This window comes from Trypanosoma rangeli (assembly GCF_003719475.1).
Source record: "Trypanosoma rangeli strain AM80 chromosome Unknown Tra_15.4_contig_00454, whole genome shotgun sequence".
NCBI classification, from domain to species: domain Eukaryota; phylum Euglenozoa; class Kinetoplastea; order Trypanosomatida; family Trypanosomatidae; genus Trypanosoma; species Trypanosoma rangeli.
In genome coordinates, this window is record NW_021706194.1 from 1,674 (window position 1) to 13,297 (window position 11,624).

The 11,624-nt window shown below is 60.9% G+C and overlaps 8 protein-coding genes and 1 pseudogene across 8 annotated transcripts, besides 7 other annotated features; all 9 read right to left on the minus strand.

Annotated features, from left to right (window-relative positions):
- Positions 1–723, minus strand: TraAM80_08721 (uncharacterized protein; the record flags this gene model as incomplete). Its single annotated transcript, XM_029385456.1, has 1 exon — positions 1–723. A coding segment is annotated over one exon (723 nt), but the record flags the coding sequence as incomplete, so codon positions are not given.
- Positions 724–1,205: 482 nt separating this feature from the next.
- Positions 1,206–2,618, minus strand: TraAM80_08722 (uncharacterized protein; the record flags this gene model as incomplete). Its single annotated transcript, XM_029385457.1, has 1 exon — positions 1,206–2,618. The coding sequence occupies one exon, from the start codon at positions 2,616–2,618 to the stop codon at positions 1,206–1,208; it is 1,413 nt and encodes a 470-aa protein (XP_029234725.1).
- Positions 2,619–2,809: 191 nt separating this feature from the next.
- Positions 2,810–2,865: a microsatellite.
- Positions 2,844–2,875: a sequence feature (GA-rich).
- A 109-nt stretch (positions 2,876–2,984) lies between these two features.
- TraAM80_08723 (uncharacterized protein) lies at positions 2,985–3,359 on the minus strand (the record flags this gene model as incomplete). The annotated part of the gene is made up of 1 exon (XM_029385458.1): positions 2,985–3,359. The coding sequence occupies one exon, from the start codon at positions 3,357–3,359 to the stop codon at positions 2,985–2,987; it is 375 nt and encodes a 124-aa protein (XP_029234726.1).
- A 243-nt stretch (positions 3,360–3,602) lies between these two features.
- Positions 3,603–3,639: a microsatellite.
- Positions 3,640–4,084: 445 nt separating this feature from the next.
- Positions 4,085–4,106: a microsatellite.
- Positions 4,107–4,190: 84 nt separating this feature from the next.
- TraAM80_08724 (glycine cleavage T-protein) lies at positions 4,191–5,312 on the minus strand (the record flags this gene model as incomplete). The annotated part of the gene is made up of 1 exon (XM_029385459.1): positions 4,191–5,312. One exon carries the CDS (start codon positions 5,310–5,312, stop codon positions 4,191–4,193), a length of 1,122 nt encoding a protein of 373 aa, XP_029234727.1.
- A 196-nt stretch (positions 5,313–5,508) lies between these two features.
- Positions 5,509–5,574: a sequence feature (GA-rich).
- Positions 5,575–5,676: 102 nt separating this feature from the next.
- Positions 5,677–8,274, minus strand: TraAM80_08725 (uncharacterized protein; the record flags this gene model as incomplete). The annotated part of the gene is made up of 1 exon (XM_029385460.1): positions 5,677–8,274. The coding sequence occupies one exon, from the start codon at positions 8,272–8,274 to the stop codon at positions 5,677–5,679; it is 2,598 nt and encodes an 865-aa protein (XP_029234728.1).
- A 375-nt stretch (positions 8,275–8,649) lies between these two features.
- TraAM80_08726 (uncharacterized protein) lies at positions 8,650–9,648 on the minus strand (the record flags this gene model as incomplete). Its single annotated transcript, XM_029385461.1, has 1 exon — positions 8,650–9,648. The coding sequence occupies one exon, from the start codon at positions 9,646–9,648 to the stop codon at positions 8,650–8,652; it is 999 nt and encodes a 332-aa protein (XP_029234729.1).
- Positions 9,649–9,791: 143 nt separating this feature from the next.
- Positions 9,792–9,827: a microsatellite.
- Positions 9,828–9,863: 36 nt separating this feature from the next.
- On the minus strand, positions 9,864–10,182 carry TraAM80_08727 (hypothetical protein; annotated as a pseudogene).
- A 140-nt stretch (positions 10,183–10,322) lies between these two features.
- On the minus strand, positions 10,323–10,628 carry TraAM80_08728 (basic transcription factor 3a; the record flags this gene model as incomplete). The annotated part of the gene is made up of 1 exon (XM_029385462.1): positions 10,323–10,628. The coding sequence occupies one exon, from the start codon at positions 10,626–10,628 to the stop codon at positions 10,323–10,325; it is 306 nt and encodes a 101-aa protein (XP_029234730.1).
- A 210-nt stretch (positions 10,629–10,838) lies between these two features.
- Positions 10,839–10,891: a sequence feature (GA-rich).
- A 297-nt stretch (positions 10,892–11,188) lies between these two features.
- On the minus strand, positions 11,189–11,624 carry TraAM80_08729 (60S ribosomal protein L10a; the record flags this gene model as incomplete). The annotated part of the gene is made up of 1 exon (XM_029385463.1): positions 11,189–11,624. A coding segment is annotated over one exon (436 nt), but the record flags the coding sequence as incomplete, so codon positions are not given.

The window sequence follows — 11,624 nt, forward strand, 5'->3', positions numbered from 1 at the left end:
CTTTGGCACCTTAGAAACACGCACGGCTGAGGCGTGGGCCGACGCCTCTGCCTCAGGTTTCAGCTGCGGCGGCGGCGGCGGTGGCTGCGGTGGCAGTGTGATCTCCGGGGTGGGGTCCTCCCGCATTGAAGGCAATGATGCCGAGGCCTCCGCCACCACCACAACCTCCTCCTCGGTTGTCAGCGTCGCCGACGCCCTTGCCCCGCCGCTTCGCCGCGACTTCTTGGCACTCAGCCCATTTTCTTCCTCTACCCCCACACCCGCCCTGTCGGCGCGCTTCCTGCTGTCTTTGTGTTTTTCGTCGGCATGCGAGCTCTTGCTGGCCCGGCCCGCCGCGCGGCACGCGACGACGTCAACGGACTTCGCAAATCGCCGCTCGAGCAACCGGGGGTCGTGCTCTACCTCGATCTCGTCCTGGTCCACCTCGTAGCGTTCGGGGAGGGGGGCGGGGCCGACAAAGCATAGCGGGTGCTGGGCAAAGCAGAGATGGCGCCGGCGATCCGCGCAGGTCACGCGCCCGTCCGCGCTCTGTTCCGCCGCCAGACGGCACATGTTGCACACATCCACGCCGCCGCGGTACTCGCTGTAAAATATGGCAAACGTAATGACACGGTCGCAGCCGTCGCACTGCACGCACTTCACCTTCGGCCCCAGCTGGCGCCGTTTTCCTGTGTACTGCTGGTTGAGCAAGGCATACTTTTCAAAGAGAGTGTGGGCCGTCATTGCCGTAACGGCATAGTGCGTTCCCTTCCTTTTGCGTCCCTTTACTCTTGTTCTTGTTGTTTTTCCCTCCCCACCTCCCCCCTGTCCAGTCGCCGTCGTCGTCGCTGCTGCTGCAGTGGCAAGAGAGCGGGAAAGTGCATGCGCGTGGGGTGGGGAAAGTGGTATCAAATAAGCAAACAAAAACACAAATAAAAGGGAAAAGAATAGAACGGAAAAGGCACGCACCGGGATAAGAAGAGGGAAGCGGAGGAGGGCGCCCCACAGCCGTAACACGTGAGACTTCAAACCACACGCACACAACTGGCACTGAGAGAAACGAAGGAAAAAGGCACTCTGCGTGCATGTGCAACGCGCCTGTGCCTGAGAGAAGGGTCCCTCCCACTCTCAGACACACTCAGAGACGGACAGGCGGGGATGCCATAGGTGGCGTGCCTCTTTTCACATCCGCTAAGAAGCCGGAAGGGGGAGCAGGCACCACACATTCATCGCTCCAGCAAATGCATCACCTCCGCCAGCACCGCCGCATCGCTGCTGTTCAGTTGCTGCTGCTCTTCGGACTGCCGCTGCCGCTGCCACTCGCGCTGCTCCTCCATCTGCGCATGCGCTTGCATCTCCAGCTGCAGCCTTCGGATGCCTTCGCGGCGAAACTCCACCTTTGCCTGCTCCTCTTCCAGCTCCTCCTGCGACCGCGCGTGCTCCGCCACCCGCAGGGCGTGCTCCTCCGCGGCTGCTCTTCTAAGTCGCTGCAGTGTGGCTAGATCGTCCTGCAGCTTCTCTTGCCGCAGGACTCGGTCCTGCAGCTCACGCTCAATCCGGCTCCTAATTCCGATGTCCTGCGGGTCCGGCGCCGCGGGCTGCTGCCGCAGAGTCTCCAGCCGCTGCCGGATGGTGGCCTTGTACTCCCGCACCCAACACAGTTGATCCCGCACCGTCCCGAGCATCCGCTGCTGCTGCTCCAGCACCTCCGCCAGCACCCGCAGGTCCTCCACGGGGGGACCGCTCACATGCGCGTGGGTGTCCGGGGGGCTCTCAGCGTTGATGGGAACCGGCGGAGGACGCACTGCCAAAGAAACCCCCAGCGAGAGCGTCATGCTGCCGACACTGCGCAGCGGCGCGCCCTCCAGTGTCGACTCCACCGGGACGTCAAAGTCGAAGGAATAAATCCCCGTACCGTCGCCTGCGAGTGACTCCGAAGTTGCCGCCGCCGTGATAGTCTTCACGACGGGAGGGGGAACTAAAATGCGGAAGTTGCCGAGCGGCTCCTCAGCGTCGCCAGCGAAGGTTCCAGCAACACCCTCCCGCGCCAGTGCACCGAGCGTGAGTCTGCACGGCGGCAGTGGTGACAGCGACGCCCACGCCGCCACGTCCGTCGCCACGCGTGCCGACGTCACGGAGACTGCCACCGCCGACGCTGCGGTGGCGCCCTCGTCCACGCACGAGAGCTCCACGTAGACTGTGGCTCCCGGCAGGGACGGCGGCACAACCGCCAGGCGCACGACATTCATGTGGACTACGTGCAGAGCCTCCACCACCGCGTGAAACGAGATCTCCCCCATGGCAAAGTGGCCGTCCCGTAGCTGCAACGTCACGACGGTGTCAAAGCTGGCGGCAGCCTCCAGTAGCTGAGGCGTTTGCACGGCACACATCCCCACAAACGCATCCCCATTGTTGCTGTAGCACTCCAGCACAATCTGCGGGTCCGTCGCCGCAAGTACAAAGGTGTGGCGGCACGACCACGACGGGGTGGCGGGAACGGGACTCGGGTCGCAGACAAAGTTAGAGTCGGGGAGGCGGCCGCGGAGGATATATGGCGGCGGATGTCGCGCGGCGTCGATGCTGCACGCGTCAAACTCTGAGAGCCGCACCACAAACCCCCCAGCGAACGACGTCGGCATCGTCCGACTCTAATCACGTTCTCACTCTGCTGTTGCCAAGAAGAAAAAAGGAAAAAGAGGAATAGCACGCCGCAGAAACAGTTCAGCGTACCACCGCAACGGACATCGTCAGGTGGGGCAGGAAGAGACCTCCACCACAGCCGCCTCCAGCTGCGTCGTCAGCCTGACAGTCGTCAGCAGTGCAGGCACACATACATAATATATATATATATATATATATATTATAGAGAGAGAGATAGATAGATATGGAGAGAGAGGCGCAGCGGGCAGCGGTCCAGAAGGGCTCTGCGTGTCCGCAGAGACGCGGCGCATACCCCCGTTTCACACCAGGGTGTGGTGGCGTGGGAATAAACCGAGGCGGCCCACTCACACAGACAGAAAAGGGACGCTGGTGCCGGCGCCACACATGATGAGGGATGCGCACCTCCCCTTGACATCCATCGCCTCCGTCTGAAGCGCCGCGAGGATGTGGCGCAGCTCCTCCGCGCGCCGCTGTGCCGCCTGCAGCTTCGCCCGCATGCCGTCCTCCGCCGCGCGGCACGCCCGGGCGTCCCCGCGCCGGCGCCCCTCCAGGTAAGCGCGCAGCAGCCCGACGTCTGTCTCCGCCGCATTCTGGCGGGCAGTGGTGGCGCGGGCGGTGAGGCATGCTGTGGCCTCCGTCTCGCGCAGCAGGAACTCCCGCTCGCACAGCAGCTGCTCGTACTCCAGCCGTGCCTCCAGCGCCTCCGCCTCCGCTGACATCTCTACCCACCACAAAGAGAGAAAGAGAGACTTCTACCGTGGCGGCGTACGTGGAGAGAACAGCGGAGAAGTGCGGTGCAGGGAGATAAAGAGAGAGACGGATCAGACCCACCCACCCACGCGGATATAATGAACGAGGACGGTTCAGTAACAATAGGAAGAAACAAGCGACCACACACACAAAGCATGCAAAATATAACACGTGACAAACAAATAAAAATAAGGTCGCATGCGATACAAGGGAAAAAAACAAAAAAACAAAAACAAAAACAAAAAAAAATAGGGGGAAATAGAAACGAGGCACGCGTACAAACAGACATACCCCGCACGTATGCAGCAAAAACGGGAAAGTGTCAACGAACGAAAAGCAAACACACAGGAGAAAGGTAGAACGGCAGGTGAGGGGGGAAGGGATATATAGTGCGCAGCCAAGGCCATGGGGACAGCACCCACTGCTTCCTATTTTCTCGTTCCATCAGTCTATATCGCAAGGAAGCCGCACACATTTCCACCCGAAGACCTGCGGCAGGACCACCCGCTAGGCAGCCTGCGACACCCCCTCCCCCTTCCGCACTATCTCTCCCTTGTGTTGCGTGTTCGTTTGCCTACCCCGGGTGTGCGTGTGTATACATGCGTGCATGTGTGTTAGTTTCCTCCTTTTTTTTCCCCCTCCGTCTCCCTTACCTTATTTGGTTTTGCGTTCTGTTTTGATTCATCGGTGTGTGTATATTATATATATATATATATTTCTTCACTATGCTTGTGGCCTGCTCACAGGGCAGGCAGTCAAGGACCGTGCGCCAGTGTGTGCGTGTGGAGACACTATCCATCTCAGCCCTTGTAGTACCGCAGTGGGACGAAGCGCGGCAATGTGAGCTCGCCCGGCACGCGCTTCCCCCGCACGTCCAGCTCCACGTGCTGCCCCACGCGGGCCTTCGCGCGGTCGATGTACCCCATTGCAATGTTGCGCCCGAGCGTGGGAGAAGGCACGCCGCTCGTCACCTCCCCCACCACCGCCTTGTCGTGGAGAATCGGTGTCCCCGTCCGCCCCACCGGGCCCTTCGCAATGGAGATTATCCCCATGCGTATGCGCGGCACGAGCTCCTCCGTGCGTTGCACCAGCGTCTTGAGACGGTCGTGGCCAATAAAGCCGCCCTCCTTCATGCGGCTCTTGGGAATGCTCCACATGAGGCGCGCTTCCACTGGGCTAATCTCTTCTGAGAGCTCCTGCGAGTAAAGGCAAAGGCCGGCCTCGGTGCGCAGGCTGTCGCGCGCCCCCAGCCCCGCGAGCTCCGTAGCGGGGTTCTGCAGCAGCAGCTCCGCAAACTGCACGGCATGCTCGTGGGGAACACTGATGTCAAAGCCGTCTTCGCCAGAGTAGCCGCAGCGCGTCAGGGTGACGTCCATGCCCTGCACACTGATGCTGCGGCGCGTCTGCATGAAGAAAAGCTTCTCCAGTTCCTCCACAAAGGGGGCCATCACGGCAGCCGCGTGCGGCCCCTGCAACGACAACATGGCGCGGTCCAACTCCACGATGGTGGCGTCGCCCTTAAACTCAGCGAGCTGTTCCCTCACGTGCGACATGATCTTCTCCTTGGACCCCGCGTTGACCACGACGAGGAGACGGTCGGTGTACTTCGACACAATGCAGTCGTCCTTCACCCCAGCAGACTCGTTCAGGAAGAGAGTCAGGACGGCGTTCCCGTCCGGCAGCCCCGCCACCGCGCTAGGCGTCAGCCACTGGAAAAACTTGTAGCGGTCCGCCCCCCACACCTCAAAAGAACCCATGTGCGAGACGTCGAAGAGGCTGGCAGCACTGCGGGTGTGCAGGTGCTCGTGTAGAAGCCCACGCGGGTAGTGAATGGGCATGTGGTAGCCCGCAAAGGGAACCATGCGGGCCTTGTGGCTCACGTGGAAGCTGTACAGCGCGGTGTGACGAAGCGGCACCGACATCCCGTCGGGGGAGAAAGTAAGACAGAAAGAGACGCAGCCTGGGGCAAGCTGCACGTGAGAGAAGGGCAAGCAAACAAAGGAGTAACAATAAAGAAACAAAAGGGCCTCCCAGCATCCAGCATGGCGAGAGAATCAATGCAGCCAGGATGCACCACGACCGGTCATGCATAGAAAGACATATATATGATGTACGGTGAGAGAAAAACGAGAGAGAAAACCAAAACAAAAAAAAAAGAGAAAGAGAAAGAGAAAGAGCATGAGACGAGGGAACGCCCCGCCCACTCCACACGCACATACTACACCCTTCTATTCTCTTCTCTTCGTAACTTGAACAACGATACAACCACCACGTCGTGGCGCGGTGCTACAGTCTAGTTGCAAAGCCGTACTTGCCCAGGATGGCTCTCTTGCGTCGCTCCAGTTCCTCTGGAGAGAGCAGCGACGAAGTTGTGCCCGTGGCAGCTGTTCTAGCTGAGGATGCAGCTGACGCCGCCGTTACCATCGCTGCTGCTGCCGCGTCACTGAGGCTACTGTGGCCGTCGTTGTTCCCCTCTACGCCCGGCGTCGTCGTCTTCGCCGTCGTGGCGGCCAGGCCCATAAGGCTCGGCAGTGGGGGGGGCGGCGAACCTCCCATAATCACCGGCGTCGGCGGCGGCGTCGTTGTCACCAGCAGCTTCTCAACATGTTGGATGTACCGGCGGCAAGCGTCCACCTCCACCGCTGCAGACTCACGCAGTGCGTTTACCTCCGCCGTGCGCTGCGCTGCGGCCGCGCGCGCCTCCCGTCCTGCCGCCTCAGCCGCAGCCAGAGACGCCCGCAGAGACGCCACTGCCAGCTCTCGCCGTGCGAGGTCGTGGCGCAGCACCGCCACCTCGCTGCTTAGCTCGCTAAGAGCGGCCTCCAGCGCGTCGCGGGTGCGCTGCGACTCCGTGATGTCCGCCAAAACCCGCTGCAGTGCCTCAGTCGTTGCAGTGGCTGTTGCCGCCGCCCCACTGTGGCTGAGCGCCTGCTGCAGCGCAGCGCAGACAATCTCGCGGACTCGCTCGTTCAGCATCGCCGCGACGGACTCCCGCCGCTGGCAGCGCTCCTCCACCAGGCGCAGCTTCGTGGCCAGGGCAGACTCCCTTGCCTCCTGCCGCAGCTGCAGCTCCTCCTGCCGCGCCTCCGAAGCGCAGGCCTGCTCGTGTGCCGCCGCATCGCAACGCTGCTGCAGGCACAACAACTGCTCATGTAGGCCCTGTTGCTTGTCCTTATACACCAGCAGGGCGTCCGTCGCGGACTGCACGCGGGCCCGCAGGATCTGCACTACAAGCACGAGACGCCGCAGCTCCTGCCGCACCGGAGATTCGACGGGTGTGTGCGCCTCCGCCACCGCACTAGCACGGGCACAAATGGCGTCGCACGTCTCAGCCTCTACTGTACACGACGGGGACTCCAACCCGTCGGCCAACGGCACCGCGTACCAATCCGGGTGCGGCGGCAACTGCTGCTGCCGCAGGAAGTAGTTTGCTTGCCGGAGCCGTTCTATTTGCGTACGGAGGCGCCGTACCTCGTCCTTCACCGAAAGCACCCCACCAGCGTCTGTGCCAAGATACGCCGCCGCCACCACCACTCCCTCGTCTGCATGCGTCTCGCTTTGCTGCTGGGCGCCGCCTTCCGCTTGAGACTGGGCCTGCGACAGCAGCGTCTTTAGCCGCAGGGCCACCGCCTCACGCACCGCCTGCGGCTGCGTCTCTAGCATGGCATCAATCCGATGCAACAACCCGTCCTCGTCCGCCACCGCCCGGGCCCCGGGTGCCGTAGTGCAGATGTGGCAGATCCGCTCTGTTAACGCCACGTGGCGGTCGCGCTGCAGCTGCAAAGCGCTGCGGAGCTGCTGGACCGTGTCGCGCGCCTCCGCCAGCTCCTGTGCATAGGTGTGCACTTTAGCCTCAAGCGCCCTGTAAGCAACAAGCAACGCGACGGACGGGGAGGCATCTGTTGTTGACGCTGCGGCAGTGGCAGGCATGCCGAGCGGTGCCTCTTCCCTCGCGTTGCAAAGAAAGCCGTCGTACGCCTCCCGCACATCGAGCAGGCACTGCCGCACCTCGTGGTCCCGCTCCAGCCGCAGCAGCGCAAGACGGGCCTCGAAGTGCTCCGTCGTCCGCGCCACCTCCCCCACTAGGAGCGCCCGGTGCTGTGCCAACATCAGTTGTGAGGTGACCCGCACATGCTCCAGCTCCTCCCGCAGCCGCGCGTTGGCGAGCCGCAGACCCTGCAGGGTTGGTGCGCCGTCGTTGTCGCGGCCCCAGCGCGCATGCGCCTCCTCGTCGAAGCTGTTCTTAGCGGAAAGAGTTGACAACGCTTCGGGCGGCAGGCAAGTCGTGGTATCGTCATCAGAAGCAACAGCAGCGGTGGCATCAGCGGGAGGAGTAGAGGTGGCCGATGACGATGGTGGGGCCGACTGCGGCGTGGGAAGAGAACGCCCACGCAAAAGTTTCATCGCCGTTCCCGGTGCCTCGTCCCCCGCCCCCGCCGCCTGCGCTGGCTCGTCGCATCTCGCGGGGAGCTTTCCGACGCAGCGCAGGCTCCGTGGCGACTGCAGGAACGCCGCCACGCCGGCGTCAACGGGGTTGGCAAAGTCGACGCAAAACTCCGAGTCCTGAGAGAGGCGGGTAAGGAAGTAGAACAGCACCAGCAGGTTGAAACAGTGCCTGGCGTGGCCAGCCGCCACCGCCTGACGGTCGCACAAGTGCAGCGGCAGTCCGTGACGCTCCATGATGCGCCGCAGAGCCTCCCAGTTCCTCGCCACGTCAACGGGGCCACGCCGTGCAAGTCGAGGATCGACGCTGGTGGGAAACAGGCGGCCCGCCAGTGCCAGCAGCACCACCCCGTCACGCAGGTCGGCGTACTTTTCGCAGGGGCGAATGCCGCTCGCCTCCGCTGCCCAGCGAAGGAGCTCCTTCTTTCCAAGCGGTGTCATCGCCAGAGTCGCGATGGCCCACCCTCGTAACCCTCGCAAAGCACGTGTGCCTGCGGATGTGTATGCGTTTGCGGTAGATATGGCAGAGAGACAAGTGGTAGACCGGGAAAGACACACAGACACAAAGGAGGAGGGAAAGGGACATACACAGAGTACATACGTGCATGCTGCGGCAATGCCCGCCCCCTCGCCAGTTACCTCACGGACGCCGCGCAGGCAAATACATATGTGCTTTCAACAAACCCAAACAATGGAAAAAAATTGTAGTAGTAAAGGCAAGTAGGGTGAGAGGGAAAAAGAAGGGGGGGCAAGTGAGAGGTAGTTACCCTCTCTCGCTGTATCCGCTTGTCCGTCCCTTGTCCCCCACCTCACAAACTACGAGGTGTGAAACGGCTGGTATTGCTTAGCAAACCGAAGCACTATCTCGATGATCTTCTGCATCGCTGCGTTGTACTCCCGCACCACCGCCGCCTCCGCCTCGGTCTCCTTGCGCAGACTGCCATTCTCCCACAGCTGCAGTTTGTTGTTGCCGCGCTCGGCAAAGTGGTAGAGGCCGCAGCCGTGCTTTACGTCGTTCTTGTAAGCACCGACAAAGTACTCCGTCTCCGCACTGTTGAAGTAGTACACACCCACGCCGTTCATCTTGCCGTCGCGCCAGTGGCCCACGTACTTCTTCCCACTCCTGCCAATCACGTAGACACCCCAGCCGCTGTGCCGATTCTGTTCAAACTGGCCTTCGTAGCTGTCGCCCTCGGGATGCACCCAGTGCCCGACGCCGTGCTTCTTGGTGCCGTGGTACTGCCCCGTGTAGGTGGCACCGGAAGGAAACTGGAAGGTGCGCACCTCCGACGGAGGCGGCCGCTCGCCGAGCTCACGCGGTGCCACGCAGCGCACCGCGGCCGTGATTTCCTCCACCTGCAGCTCGCCATTGACCCGCTGCAGCGGCGTGGCCTCCTCCTCGAGCTGCAGCTCCCCATGCGCCCACACCTGGGCCGTGACGATGCCGTTCTCGTAGCAGTACAATCCCCGGCCATGCTTCTTGTCCTGCGCGTAGCCGCCGACGTAGTACGTGCCACGGTCCGGCGTGAAGTAGTACACTCCTTCCCCGTCCATCTCCCCCGCTTTCCAGTGCCCTAGGTAGCACTTGCAGGATGCGTCAAAGCGGTAGATGCCGAGCCCCTCCTGCTTGTTGTCGACGTACTCGCCCTCGTAGGTCTCCCCCTGTGGGTGGTGCCAGCGACCACGCCCGTGCCGTTTCGTGCCGGCAAACATCCCCTCGTACACAGCCCCCGACTTATACGTGTGGGTGGTGGTATGCAGCTGCTCCTGCAGCTCCCGCGGCACCGTCACGGCCGCATCTGCCTCGCACGCCATTGACGCCCGGATGAATGTTTATCTGCAACCAATAAACAAATGCTAAACAATAGCCACTAACCAGCGGGGAGGAAGTGCGCGTCTCTCTCTATCTAGGCGGATGTTGTCTGCTCCTCCCCACCCCTTCCTCCTCTCCTCTAGGCGTATGTATATGTTATGTATATATGTGTGTTGTGTGTGGTTTTCCTCTGTGTCTCGCACGACGCGCTTCTTCTACACAATTGACATCCCGCAGAAGCAAAAAGCAAAAAACAGCGGCGGTGCACAGACACGTGTGGTGGAAAAGGGAAAGAGTTGGGAATAACGTCACGGCCCCGGACCCTCCTCCTCCGCTTCCTCCTTCCACCACCAGCTGGCAGCAAAAAGGAAAAAAGAGGGAGAGGAGGAGAAAGAGCGGGAGAGGGCCCGAGGCACAGCAGACACACGCACACACGTTTTAAAAGAACTCAAAAATAAAAACAAACGGGGTAAACAAACAAGGAAAAAAAAACGATCGGAGCGCCCGCCCGGTCTCCGGGCCCAAACGCACACACACGCATACAAATACCCACGCACACGCGTCTCTCGCTGTGTGTGTGCGCGCGCATTTAATGCGGGCCCCCTGCAGTGCGGGAGAAGGAAAAGCTGTCGTTGTGTCGTTCACGCGCTCCTTCTCTCTTTCCCTCTCTCTCTCTCTACTGGGCGACCTCGCTGGCATCCTTCACGTCATAGGCGCCGGACACGACGAAGCAGTGGGACTGCATGGAGGCCTGAACCTTGGGCTTGTCGAAGAAGTAGACGGAGCCGTCCTGGCGGTAGAAGATCACCTCGTCGATCTCACTGAACGGCGTGACGCCAAGGCGCTTCAGCACCGACTGCACCTTCTTCTCGTCGCCGGTGTTGCGGTGGGCCGCCTTGACAGTGCGGCGAACGGAGCCGCGGCCGCCGGTGCGTACAAACTCGGCGCGTTTGCGGAGGGTCTCTTGCGTGATGCTGGGCATACGGACTCGGGATGAAACTGGCTCACTGATGGGCGCAGGAACGCAGGCGCACGGCAGAAGCGTGTGAGAGGAACAAAAAAAAAGCAAAGAGGGAGACAGAATTGAAAAAAAAAAAGGAGAAAAAAAGAGGCACCATGAAGAGCAGCACACACGCATCCACGCAGAGGCACGGTTATATATATCTGGGTGTCTGCCGCCTTGCCGCCCAGCAGAGAAAGACGTGGAAGAGAGAGAGAGAGAGAGGCTGAGAAAGAAGAAGAGAGGCTGGGAAAGGAGCAAGCTCCCACAGCAGCCCGTGCACGAGGGTCCCTTTCCCTCTGCCAGCCCCTCTTTGTCTTCCACCTCTCTCTCTTTATCTCTCTCCACTGGACGGCAATGCGGCCAACACCCACACGCATAAAAGCACTGCGCCGCCCCATTCGTCGTTGTTGAGGCATTTTTCTTTTATAGAAGGAAAAAACAAAAAAAAAATAATCATAGGAATAATCAACAGAATTCATCGGCTTTTGTTCTCTCTTTCTTTCCCTTCATCCTTCTTTTGGGTTTTGTTACCCGCGGATTTAGTAGATGCGCTGCGGCTTCCCCATCGTGGACTTGATGTACGCCGACTTGAGGTTCTGCCAGTTCTTCTTGAGCAGCGAGACGAGGAAGTTGATCGCCATGACGGTGTTCTGGCGCACCTGGTCCTCCGTCATCTCCACATGCCCAACGCAAGTGCCGAGGCAAAGCACCTTCTTCAGCTGGAACTTCACCGTCGACTGCAGCTCCACCACCTTCTCCGGTAGGCTCTCGCTCATGGCGCAGACGGTGGGGAACTTGCCCATACGATGCATGTGCGGCCCCACGAGACGCGGCACCAGCTTGATGATCGACTCAGAGCAGAGGAATGCGTCGTACTGGTTGCACATCTTCTTCACCAGCTTCTTGTTCTTGTTCAGCTTCTTCAGCTCCTCCTGGTTCATCGTCGGGACGTTATTCTTCTTGGCGACGTCCTCG